Genomic DNA, 13,357 nt, shown 5'->3' with positions numbered 1-13,357 from the left:
GACCATAAGTCACTGGGTCTCAACCCTGGCATGCCAGAAATCACATCTACCGGCCACAGGACTCGATTTTGAGTTCCTCCAACGGTGGGGAAGTGGCACCTAAGATGCTACTTCTTTCAAGATCTGTTGACTCAGCTGTGGGCACCTCTGCAGAGCAAAAGCAGGGAAAATGATATAGCAGAGCCTGAAGGCACACCCAAAAACAAAACATCGCAAGAGGCAAGCATTCCAGGCTCAGTCAAGGACGTAAGCGTCCATGTGTAAGTTTTATTCTGCATGCTCCGCACTTTAAATAAGAGTAACCAACAGAAGGTTGATCAGGAATGGGGGGTGAAACAGGGGGGACAGTTCTATTGAGGGTTAAGTCTTTCCTGGACAGGGTGAGTCACGGCAGCTGATCTCTGGGTATGTTTTCTGTTATCCATAATGTTTTCTCTCAGCCATCAAATTCAGAGGACAAATGCCAAAGGCCTCTAGAGGGCCAGTCCCCGGATAATGACCTAGAGACTCACAGGACTCTTTTCCTACTTCACATCTCCAAGACCGAATCCATCCCCCAACACTCAGACTTTCCTCTTCCCAAGTCTCTGAACCGGAGCCAAATCTCAGGCCCACACCCCTCCCCACTCCAACATGGCCACACGATCTTGCCGTTTAAGGGCCACGCCAGTCTTCGGAGCCTCACTGCACCAAACTGCTCTAGGGCGGTGCCAAGGAAAGACCTAAAGCACTCCCAGCCCCAGAAAAAAAAGACTTGAGGTCCCACATCAGGGCAAGAGCAACTTCTTCCCAGACCAGGGACGACTCCGGGACTCCCAGGCAAGGCAATAAAACTTAGGAGGCCCCTGCTGATTCCAATGTCTGAAACTCAGCTTTTTTCATCTATAGTGCGAGGAGGCAAAACTAGATGACTCCCAGGGTCGCCTCCAACCCAGGACTGGGACTCCCGACTCGATGCAGGAGACCAGAGAAGTCCAACTTTTGTCCAGCTCGGGGAACCAGGTCACATTCCCTGCCGGGGAGGGGCCCCAGACTGGAAGAGCAGGAGTGGCCACAAGGCCACAGCCCGAACCAGAGAGGTGAGAGGGAGCAACCCAGGCTGCAGAGCCTGGGTCCAGCCTGGCTGGCCGCTGCCTGACTTTGTCAGTATTACATCCCTGAGTGTGAGAAAAGACACCAGATCCCCTGGGTCAGGAGAAATGAGTTTCTTCTCAAGCTAAAATCGGGGATGATTTCCTGTGTGTGCGTGCATGTGTGTGGGGGTGGGGGTGGGAGAGCGGGGGGCGGGGGGGGGTTCCCCTCCTTATTGACCTGCAGGTCAGTGCTGCCCATGAGAGACGAAGCCCTGGGGCTAATGCCATGTGCATTCCTCCCAGGCAGTGACAGGCAGCCAGCCACCCTTCTCCTTCCCCCGTAGCCTCTCACCTGGGGGTTGTCCATGTACCAGAGAAGGTAGTTGGCCTGGGTGTCCAGAATGAAGTACCTCCGCAGAAACTTGCCACTGTTCTCATTCTCCTCGATGTCCAGAAACCCACAGATTCGGTTCTGCCGATCCACATAAGGCATTCCTGGGCTCTGCTCACATCACCCTGCATGGCAGGAGGGAGGGAGGTGCTGGTTGAGAAGGAGGGTAAAGTGGGCCCTGCCTCGGGGCCTGCGGGAACCTCACTCTGGCCTGACTCACCTCTGCGAGAAGCTGGCCTGGCAATTTCTTGCATCAGCCTCTTTCCCCGGGGCACCAAATGTTTTCCCCAACCAGCCCCGGGAAACCTTTTACCAATTCCATTCGTAAGGAGTCATCAAAACCCAGTGACATGTATCACCTAACTTCCCTGCGGCTCTCTTATGCAGCGAGCAGAGGGTTAGGCAACTTTACATGCATAGAGGATTCACGCCTAGACTTTGGGTCAAAGGCCGGGGTTCCGATTCCAGTTCTGGCCACTTACCGTGTGACCACAAACTATGTAATCTTTGTGCACCCCAGTTTCTGCATCTACAAAATGGGGATAATAACAGTACCTGCATCTCATATGTCAATTTTGGTGAAAATTAAGTGCTTGGTGCGTATTAAGTTCTTCATAAACACTAGGTATTGTTATTACTCTTCACAAAAGCCTTGGAAAGTAGGTTATAACCCAGTTTTATACATAAAGAAACTACTTCAGAAAGGACTTAAGCTCCCGTTCAAATGCCTGGATAAAACTTTGCCAGGAATTCAATCATAAGCCAGCCCCTCGGGATCCGTGAAGATACCAAAGAATTAACCTGAGGTTCCCGTGACGTCGTGGCAGGGCCACACGCTTCACTCACTTCACTGTGCTGGGACCCGGGGGCCACTTGTAACAGAAAGAAGGAGGGATCGGAAGAGAGCCCAACCCTGAACACTGTCACCGACTCCAGAAGAGGGTCCCCGTGTCGTGGGACGTGCCGCACCCTCAAGCCAGCCTCCCCTCTCCTTGTGATTTCCTGCCGACTCTCTGAAGAGCCATCGGAAAGGCCAGGAGCTCTGTTCTCCTCCCAAAGGAATGTGAGCAACTTCCCACAAGCAGTTACACCCAACCTGATGCACAGGGTCCCACAAGGATTAGAAAACACCATTTAGACTTTCAAGGACAGACACTGCTCACCCCTGGTCCTGCTTGGCTGCAACAAGCAAAGTCCACTCACACCCAAGGCCACCATGGTTCTCAGTCTACAACTAAGCAAAGTCGTAAGAAGGCCCACCTAAGGCCATGCCCTGCACCACGACATTGATCAGCAAGCAAGCTACCCAGACGCCACACCTATAGTCTTCCAGGCCCAGGGAGCAGGTCCCACCAGCAAGAAGACACATTCCTAGGAGAGCAGAGAATTCTAAGGGTGGTGACTGGTAGGGCAGTCTGTTCTCTTCCACCCCCACAAGGGGCCTGGCAGTGTCAAAAGGCTGCCCCAAGGAAAAAAGTGCCCCCCCACACACACATACACACAAGGACACCAATGAACAGTGAATCCCTTGATTCTAGGTAAGGACCCCAATGGGGACAGACGACTCAGTCAGAAAGGAGATCCCACAGCTACTTGCTGGGTACTGATGGGGGACAAAAGAATAAAGCAGGCAGGGAAACAGGGCAAAGGACGTAAACGGAGAAATAAAAGAGGAGGTGAGAAAGAATAAGAAGTGGAAAGAGGAGGATTAGAAAGATGGCAGCGGAGAAGGAAGAAGTGTGGGGCAGTGGCAGGGTGGGGTGGAGGGGAGAAACAGCCCTGCACTAAGGAGCATCGTGTCTGGCACAGGTACCTGCAGCCAGCGGCCCTGCTTCTCCGTGCCTTCCCGAGCAAAGCTTCCTCCCAGCTCCCATCCCACAGCTGAGCAAGTGTGAGCACAGGAAAGGGAGAGACATGGAGACAAGCCAAGAGTCAGGCACAAACGCCATGGGAGGAACTTGAAGTCTTCTTGCAGACACTGGGTCAAAGATGGGAAGGCGAGAGGCCTGGGAATGGGTGGGGAGGGAGCATGTCCCTGAGAGAGGATGCAGCTTGTCCCCTAGGAATGGGGAGAAACAGGAGTCCCCTGCAGAGAGGCTGGGCCAGCTCCCACTGAGTGTCTGGTCAGGATGAGGGAGCACACCTATCCCTCACGAAAACTAGGCAAATCCCCTTGATGCAGCCACAGACAGGGTTTCCAGGGGTTTCAGGACTTGCCACTCGGGGGACATTTCTAAGAGAAAGCATAAAAATGCAACGGGATAACAAAGCCGACTGCGTGGGCCTAACTTCCTGCACAGCGCCCAGCTTCATGCCGGCTTTCAAATGCTCCCTTTTCAGCCACCAGGATTACCCAGTGCCCGTCTTTTTCTCAAGTCAGCGGCCAGAGAAGGCACTCTTTCCACAATCCTCCAACAGCCCGCTGTGGTGCAGGGGGTTTTCCATCGGCACGGAGCCCTGGAAGGGAGAAGACCTGCATGTACCAAAAGGAAAGGTAATGAAAGGAAGCGTTCTGGTTACAACATCTCCTGACTGTGGTTCTCGCCCCAGAAAAAAAAGAAGCTGCTCAGATGTCCTGAGAAGCCGCTGAGTCACAGAGCGCACCAAGAGCGTGGGAGGTGGGGAAGGATCAGCGGCAGGAGAACCAGCATCACAGGGACACGTGGCTGTAACCAGCCGACCCACACAGAAGTGACATCCTCAAAGCCGGGCACAGAACACAAACCTGAGGTCCTACCCCAACCCTCTGCCAGCTCACTCAGACCCCACTCGTACAGTCCTTGTCACAACAGCTGCTAAGATTGGGTACAGAGAGCCTGCTGCCCCCTCCCCGCCTCAGAGCTGTCACCATCATCTTCCTCCTCTTTCTCCCAGAGGGGCCCCTCTCATACAATCAACTCTGCCACCCCAGGTTCAGCCCAAACAACTGGGCAGGGAAGGGAGAAAGGAAAGAGCTAGCAACTGGTTCTACAGAATGAACACACACATACTGTCACCCCAAAATTCCCCTACCAAGACCAAGACAAAGCTTTGACATGTCCTTCCTAACTCACAACATTCCTCCAGTTATGTAGTTTAAGCCTGTTTTCTGACTCTCTAGAATCACTTGTTATCTTAAATGTCATTTTTAACTTCATTTCCCTGATGTAAAAATATTGGATAGAGGGTGACATTGGGTAGGGGGACCCAGGAGTTGCCCCAGCCCCAGCATGCCCTAGGCCCCAGATGCTGACAGTGACTTTCTCCCCATCTCCTGGGGCAGTATGCAGAGCGTTCTCGCTGGCTTAAAGCACCAGATACCCCTCTCTCAGCCTCGCCTCTTCACCTTCGCTCTGACACCACAATGAAACCACCCAGCAAGTAGCTTCTTAGCCTTCACAATACATGGAAGACAAAGAGAACAGACATCTGTGCAGGAAGGGACCTTGGTCCGCCCCACTCAGCACCCTCCCTATCCTTCCAAAGCATGCCAAACCTCCCTAGTGCTTTCCGTGCATAGTGCAAAGACCACAATACAACAATGTCGTCATTTCAAAAAGATCACTCTAGCCAGCCATTTTCACTTCTGCATGCTTTTTCATGCCACTGTCTGCATAATCGGCCTTTTTAAAAATTTAAATTGTATCATAAACATGTTCCCTGTTGCTACATAGTCTTTGTAATCGTTGTTTTTAATGGTTGCATGATATTACTGGACTGTATTTACTATAATTTACTTAACCATTTCTCCGTGATTAGACAGTTAGATTACATTCAATTTTTCAGCTAGATTACATTCAATATTACAGTTAGATTACATTCAATAAATGATGCTGAAATTCGCATTTTCATGCTTTGTTTCTCCTTTTACAACGAAACAACATAAATTCCAAGCAATAATATGACTAATTCATAGCTTATGATTTTTTTTACAATTCTTGAGACCTATTTCCTGCTTCATCTCCCTTCGTGGACTTTGTGAAATGTGAATCAAATGGATGTGTGCCTGCAATCAATATCAATCAATCTCTTTCTGTCTCTGTCTCTCTCATACACATACCCCAAACCAAACCAAAACATGGCCTCGCACAATGCAGATAACTAAATAATGTATTTTAAAGAAAAGTAAATTAGAAAAAAAAGTAAAGTTTTATATGATCCAGATGTTTTCAGTATATAAGTTCCTAGGTATGTACTGCAAATGAAAATATATTAAATATTTAATTTATAGTGACAATGAAACTTTGGAGGAAAATAAAGTGAATTTGCATGAAATTACCCATTGATCAGCAGCAGAAAATGGGTTAAATGTCAATTAAACCAAGATTCCTGGCCAACATGTGCTAGTTGAGCCGACAAAGCTCATGAAGAAAAAGAGAGTCAATGGCTGCCTACCTTACAGTGAGATCAGGGGCATTAGGAGGTTTCTTTGTCCAAAATATCCCCTCAATTGCCCATTTCAATGCCTCCGTTCCATCACTGGAGGAGATTCAAGCCAAGAATAAAATTGTCCCCTAGGAATTGAGGCAACTGGCATCTTTATCAGGCTCATAATATGTAAGTGATATCTGGGACCAAGACCCTAAGAAATAGAACATACCCAGATGGAAGAGAGAGACAATAGAGGGAGTGAAAGAGTAAGGAGAAGACTGCTACTTAAAACAAACGTTATCTACTTGAAAAATTCCCCTAAGATTCTTATACACCGGGGACAGGAGTAGGAACCTTTCTGGGAAGCAGTTTGGCAATATATAACAAGAGAGCTAAAAATGTTCACAGCTCTGACCCAGTAAATCTACTTCTAGGATTCTATCCAATGAAATGAACAAAGATGCAAATAAAGATTAAAATAAAAAGATAGCAACTGCAATAGATTTTGTAATAACAAAAAGTTGGAAATGCTCTGAATGTCTCCAACGATTAAGGAAAAATTAAATTATGAGACATTCACATAAAGAAATGTTACACAATCATTTAAAAACTATGTTTTTAAGTGATTTCTAATGAATTAGGGAGAGCCATAAGATTTTTAAAGATACCATGTGATTTATAATATGATCTCAACCCTCTAAATATTATTTTTGTATTTCTATATTTGGATAGAAAAAGACTGACATGCAGACACCAAGATGTCAGCAGTTAGTATCTATGGTTTATGGGTGAATTTTACTTACTTTTATGTATTTTCTGTATTTCCCAAATTTTCTACAGGGATGTGTGTTATTTTATTTAGTAGGAAGGAAGACTATTTAACTCCACATAAACCCTCATTCCCAGCATAGATGTTTTGAAGCTGAGAAGAAATTTCTCCATTCTCCAGAGTCCATAAACAAGTAAAACCTTGCCTACATTATACCTCTCTTGGGACTTTTAAAAGCAATATCCCACCCATCACAACTGCTCAAGAGCCAGGTACCCACTCAGAGAGCTTTGGCACCCTCCATTCTAGCTGCGTGTCTTACTTCCTATTTCAACATCCTCTTAGAGAGGCTCATTCTTTCCTTGCAGGTTTGGTTCCTTACTCTCTGGTCTTCCTAAGAGGAGCCCCAGTCCTTGCAGCCAGCAATATTCACGCCCAAGTTGATGCCTCTATACCTCTATTGCCACGCAAGCCCAGCACTCCCGCAAAAGAAAAGGGAACCTAACAAGGACCCCCCAGTGGAATTTTCCTTCTTGAGACTTGGGAGAGAGGGCTGACATTTTTTAAATAAATGGCTAGATAAAGAGATGGATGAACAAATTTTTTTAAAGAAAAGTATAGAGCTACTAAGTCATGTAAGCAATAGTTTGCTGTATTGTACATCTTGATTTTTAAGATCAGTAATGCAGTTTGGAGATAAGGGAAAGAATAAAGTGAGGGAGAGTGCTCTGCCTGACCATGCTGACACTGCTGAGGTGTATAAAAATATGAGAAAGGCATAACAGAGATAAAGTCTTAAATGGCATTGCCCCATTATGATATAATCTAACCTCCAGTTTTAAAAAAAGTTCAAAAAATTTTTTTTAATTTACTTGTTTTTTAAATTTGGAGATTTTTTTCTTTCATGTTACTCGGTGTTGGCAGGACAGGGAGTTTCAGCAATTTTAGTCCAAAAAACAGTCAGGAAGGCGGGTTTTGCCACGCAGTGTGGGGCATGCAGTAAGTACATCCCCTGTCGTATTGCCCGCTGATGGTGGGAGAAAGAGGGTGGGAGCTCCAGCGTCGGTGAGCAACAGGGATACCAACAGGAAATTGCTAAATTTCTACAGGAGAAAGTTTATCGGGAAATGACATCAGAGGTCTCAGCGAGGACTGTAATGCAGCAGACAGGAACTGGGGTGTGGAGGTTAAGAGCGGGCACTCAGCTGGGATATGCGGGGCCATGTGAGCAGAGTGCTCACCTCTGTTCAACTGCAGCACCCATGGGCGTGTATTGTGGAACCTCAACAATGCCCAGGGCCCGGTAAAAACCACAGAACAACAGCAAAACACAGGCTTAGCTATTTCAGAACACATCCCTGAGAATGGGCCAAAGATGATAACTTAGGAAGTGTGGGAGCATCTATCTCTACGGTTACAATCTCACTGCATTTTGAAAATGTCATCAGAGCGAACTCCAAACAGTCTATGGCAGGAGAGTAATGTGAGAGAGAAGGGAATGTACTGGGAACATGTTCCCAACGGAAGTTCGGGGTGAGGAATGCAAACATCTACAGGAATGGGGAAGTTAAGAAAAGAAGCTCCTCCACACAGACAGCAGCCCAATCCCCACTCGACCCAAGAACTTTGAATGGAGGGCAAGAGACACTCAAGAAACTTTTAAGGGAAAAAACGCGGGGGAAACGGCAGGAGTCACTGACCACTGATACCACTGCAATAACGATGCTAAAAACAACAAACTATTTTAAACACTCATGACCTCTCTTACAGCAACCTCATCTATGTTCAGAGAAAATGTGGTTGCTGGAGCCAGTAGGAAACAAAGGCCTGCCAGGGCTCAAGGCTCCAGAGAGCACCTCCACCAGAGAGGTCACCACGTAGGCGAGCTGCCACACCGGTTTTCTAAATAGCCTGTAAAGCCATAGCCAGTTGCTCAGTGGGTAGAGCAGGGGTCCTCAAACTTTTTTTTTTTTTTTTTTAAATATATTTTATTAATTTTTTTTTTACAGAGAGGAAGGGAGAGAGATAGAGAGTTAGAAACATCGATGAGAGAGAAACATCGACCAGCTGCCTCCTGCACATCTCCCACTGGAGATGTGCCCGCAACCCAGGTACATGCCCTTAACCGGAATCGAACCTGGGACCCTTCAGTCCGCAGGCCGACGCTCTATCCACTGAGCCAAACCGGTTTTGGCATGGTCCTCAAACTTTTTAAACAGGGGGCCAGTTCACTGTCCCTCAGACCGTTGGAGGGCCGGACTATAGTTTAAAAAAAAAACTATGAACAAATTCCTATGCACACTGCACATATCTTATTTTGAAGTAAAAAAACAAAACGGGAACAAATACAATATTTGTATTTGCATGTGGCCCTCGGGCCGTAGTTTGAGGACCCCTGGGGTAGAGCATTGGCCTACGAACTGAGGGTCCCGGGTATGATTCTGATCAAGAGTACATGCCAGGTTGCCAGCTAGGGGGCGTGCAGGAGGCAGCCGATCAATGATTCTCTCTCATCATTAATATTTCTCTCTCTTTTTCCCTCTCCTTTCCTCTCTGAAATCAATAAAAATATATATTTTTTTAAATAAATAGCCTGTAAAAACAGAGATCTCCAACCTGCAGAATGGTCCAAGTCCCCCACTTAGAAGACTCAATGAATTCAGTTTCACGGTAGGGCTTCCCAGCAAGAACCACACAGGAGTCCCAGAGTTACAATCTTCATTTAAAGCTTGACAGTATGAGCCACTACAATGTGGGCAGTAGGAAAAGGAAAAAAAGAAAGCATGGTTGTTTCTCCTCTCGACTAGCCTTTGGAAAGTGCCAGAGGAAAGTGTCAGGGCATCTGTCTAAAGTCACGTATGTGCTCACAACCCTGAATTTAGGGAGGGGCTGGGTGTGACAAGGAGGATGTGCAGGTGACTGATCAGCATGAGTGGGTTTGATGAAACTCTTGCAAGAAGGTGGCCGTGGAAAAGGGTGTGCTGATTTCAGTCACCCATTGATGTGGTAGAGCGAAGTGAGAGAGGCTGCGTTTTAGAGTCAGACTCTGATGAACTTTCTGGGCCTATTTCCTCATTTGCAAAATGGAGAGCATCACTGTGCCTACTTCAAAGGTTGCTTGTGGGGAATTAAGTGAAATAAATAATGTGTGAAAAGTGCTTACCAGGACGTCTGGTACAGAGTAAGCACTGGGCAACAGTTGTTGTTAAGATGTCTGTATGTGAGGAGTGCCTAACAAGTAGTACATGATTACCATGACTTCCGCAAAGCTGGCCAATGCAGGGCCAGGGCTGCAGGGCCACCTCTACCACTCAAATATCAATAGGCAAATATCAACGGAAAGGCCATGACACTGTTATCCCTCACAAAGAAAGGCATAAATTTTCTTTCCTCTGGCCTCTACTCAAGAACCATATTTTACCTCTCTAAAATTCTCCAAGAAGCCCTAACCGGTTTGGCTCAGTGGATAGAGCGTCAGCCTGCGGACTCAAGGGTCCCAGGTTTGATTCTGGCCAAGGGCATGTACCTTGGTTGCGGGCACATACCCAGTGGGGAGTGTGCAGGAGGCAGCTGATCGATGTTTCTCTCTCATCGATGTTTCTAACTCTCTATCCCTCTCCCTTCCTCTCTGTAAAAAAAAAAAAATCAATAAAATATATTTTAAATAAATAAATAAATAAAATTCTCCAAGAGGTTAGAAAAAAAAATCCAAGAGATCCAAAGACTCTATCTTGGCCAGCTTTCCCTGAAAGTTAACAGAACCCAGCAGAGCCTATGGGGTTCCAGGGAAGGGGTGCTGGAGCTGCCTCCTGCTCCGCCCAAGGGAGGATCACAATAGCAGAGAGCCACTTTGCAAGTGGATGGCCAAATATGAGTCCTAGCTGATAGCACAGCAAGTACTAGCCTTTGCACTTTAACTGCAGTGTTTCCCAGGAGCTAATGGACAAGCAGACTTGGCTTCCCACCCTCTTTATCTCAGCTGGCCGAACTCTATGGGCAGAAAAGCACAGCACAGGCCCAAAGCTGAAAGCCTTTTGCCCAGTGTCAGTGTCAGGAGCTCCTGCACCAGCAGAGCTGGGACCTTCGGGGTGAGAGAGCCCAATCCAGTCTCTAGTCCCCTGCAAGTCACTTTAATCGCTGGAGGTCAGGGCAGAGAAGGGGCTTTCAGAAAGAAGATAAGTTATAAAGCCGGAAAGATTGGTTGTGCTTAACTAACAGCAGGGGCCAGAGGAGGGGAGAACAGAGTAGCACAAGATTTGGAATAAAGGTCAATTCCAAGTCCCCCTACACTAAGCACAGGCCCCCTCAGCACGGGAAGGAAGGGACCCATCCCTCCCACCGCTCAGCTGCCCTATCTCCCCTCCCTGTCCAATTCCCAGGCTTAATGATGGGCTTATATCGGGCAGAGCTAGGATTCTTCTCTCCCCATAGGCTGTCAAACCATAATATTTGCTCTGCTTCCTTCCCTTCCAAAGCCTAACAGATTAGATTGCCGGAGTGCCATCCAGCTCCCTAAGACAGACGGAAAACTGAAAGTAAGGCAGCCCAAACTGCTCATGGTGGGAAGAGACGGAGCAACCCAATGTTCCAGCACCCAGATCCTCTTTTCCAAGCTCTAGGACTAGATCAGCCAGAATAAATAGTGCCCCAGCAGTTCCAGTGAGTCGGAAGGTATTTACTGCACTGTGGCCCACAACAAGATCTAATTTGAGGCCTTTTAACAGGGGCATCGCCCACCTGCCCACCTGCCCCAGGAAGAAGACAGGGAGTCAATGAAGGGCCAACTGGATGTGCACAATAAAGACCCTGCTCCTGCTGCTTGGGTCTTCCTGGAGTTCCAGCACCTCAACAACACCCTGCAAGCCTGCAGGGGGCTGCTCGGGAGGACCTGGCAATTCGGGCTGACGCATCTCCCTTCCCACTTCTGCAGAATCTCTCCAGGGGTAGGCACCACCCAAAACCTGCATGTCTTCAGGGTTTATTTTAAACCTGGTGAAATACTGAGCTAAATATGGCTCGACTTACTGCGATGACATGATGGGATTCGTAGGCCCTACTTCCTTCTACAGAAGACAGAAGAAAACACCAACAAAGGAAAAGAAGGCTTTGCAAACTCTCCACCACAGAGTAGGTGGTTTCCAAGTCAATATCTAAGTGATTACCCACCTCTGAAGTGAGCAAGGCTCCCATCATCAGCCAACTAGAGCTCCACCAGGTGTGTCACACGTTGTAAAAAGGGGGGCTTACAAAGAGGGCGGAGGACTAGTTAAGTGTAGAGGCAACATCCAGAGTAAACCAGCTTGGTGGGTTGAGTTTCCACAGGCTGGAGGCACCCCCACACTGCTCTTTTTCCTTCCATTTGGACAGATGCACATAACCCATGTGCTTGCTGTCATTCATTCATTCATTCATTCAACGAACATTTACTCAGCACCTAGTAGATGTCATACCCTGGGCTGGCCACGGAGTCTAGTCACCTCCCTTCAAGTGAAGGAGGTTAATATCTGAAGTGATGACAGTGCTTTTTAAAAGCCTCCTCTGGTTTCTCAAAGCACGCTGGGTCTCTATTTGAACACACAGCTTTGTGTTCTAGGAATCTGTTTGGCTTCCTAGACTGGAAGCTCCCTAAAAGCCAGAGGCTGCTTTCTGTTCGTCACTGCCTTTCATGTCCTTGTTATCCAATAATAGATGTCAACTGAATCCAAATAAAATGGAAAACAAACATTTCTATTCTTTCAACCCCTTCGGCTTTGCTGTTTCTGAAGGCTTTGCCACCAAACAAAGAAAAATGATGAAGCTTCAGAAAGGAGACCGGCCTAGTCAGATATATTAAGAACAACATGAGTACAGTTTTGGAACTTCAGCCCAAGTGCAACCACCACTCAGTGGGCTTGAGGGGCCTCCAAGAGCCACAGCTGGCATCCTGGTAGAATGTGTTCCCCCACCCTCTTCTCTGCTGTTTACTCTCCTCAGAAAGCCCCAGTTGGAGTCCTAAAGAAAGAAAGAAGGGGGGGGGGAATTCAAAGGGGAAGACACAGCTTGAACCCACACTCATCAAGAAGGGAGGAAACTTTAAGCCCAAAGGCTGGGGAGGTGGGGGGGGGGGGTGCTGGGCTGGGCTGGGGGAGGAGAAGTGTAAGACTCAAGTGGAGGACATGCCTGGACACCTTTCCTTCCTACAAGGCCTCCTTTTTTCCTTTCCTCTTTTTTTTAACTTGATGAAATAACAGTCTTCAGAACTGGAGAGCTGCAGCAGAAAAGGGAAACGAGTAAAGGGGAGGAAGAAGTTTGAGAGAGAAACACAGGAGAGAGAGAGAGAGAGAGAGAGAGAGAGAGAGAGAGAGAGAGAGAGAGAGAGAGAGATCCCCTCAAAGCGCTTTCCCAACCTGGCACCGAATCTGCATTTGAGGACAGTTTTCCTCCAAGTCACCCCCTAGCCTGGGGTCCCAAAAGGCCGGGGCCGGGCTGGACCCGCGGGAACGGAAGGGATCGCCCCACGGAAGCACGCTAGGCCTGTCCTGGAATAAGGTGACAGGGAAAGAGAGAGACGAGTCTCCACGGCCCCATCCGTGCCCAAGGGACTTGCCTGGACGGTCTCTGCTCTCCTGCCCTGCCCGCAGCTCGGGCAGTTGTGGCGGGGCCGCGGCCCCGGCGCCAGAACCCGCAACGAAGTTCCGCCGCTGCAAACGTGAGAACAGGCAGCTCAGCAGAACGCCGCCCCCACCCTCCCGCGGCCCCACCCCCGCGGCCCGACCCCGGACGGCGGCGACCTTG

The 13,357-nt window shown here is 48.2% G+C and overlaps 1 protein-coding gene across 1 annotated transcript in view; it reads right to left on the bottom strand.

Annotated features, from left to right (window-relative positions):
- Nucleotides 1-13,303, bottom strand: part of PLEKHA2 (pleckstrin homology domain containing A2) — a 59,849-nt gene extending 46,546 nt beyond the window's left edge. Inside the window, exons 1-2 of the mRNA XM_006086248.3 lie at nt 13,170-13,303; nt 1,426-1,589 (exon numbers count right to left, since the gene is read on the bottom strand). Of these exons, the coding sequence (XP_006086310.1) occupies nt 1,426-1,566 (141 nt within the window). The 5' untranslated portion in view covers nt 1,567-1,589; nt 13,170-13,303. The remainder of the gene's footprint in view (nt 1-1,425; nt 1,590-13,169) is intronic.
- Between the last annotated feature and the right edge of the window lie 54 nt (nt 13,304-13,357).

The sequence above is a fragment of the Myotis lucifugus genome, unplaced genomic scaffold (assembly GCF_000147115.1).
Source record: "Myotis lucifugus unplaced genomic scaffold, Myoluc2.0 scaffold_26, whole genome shotgun sequence".
NCBI lineage: Eukaryota > Metazoa > Chordata > Mammalia > Chiroptera > Vespertilionidae > Myotis > Myotis lucifugus.
Note: the sequence above shows the minus strand (reverse complement) of the source record. Positions and strands in the feature narration are given on the sequence as shown.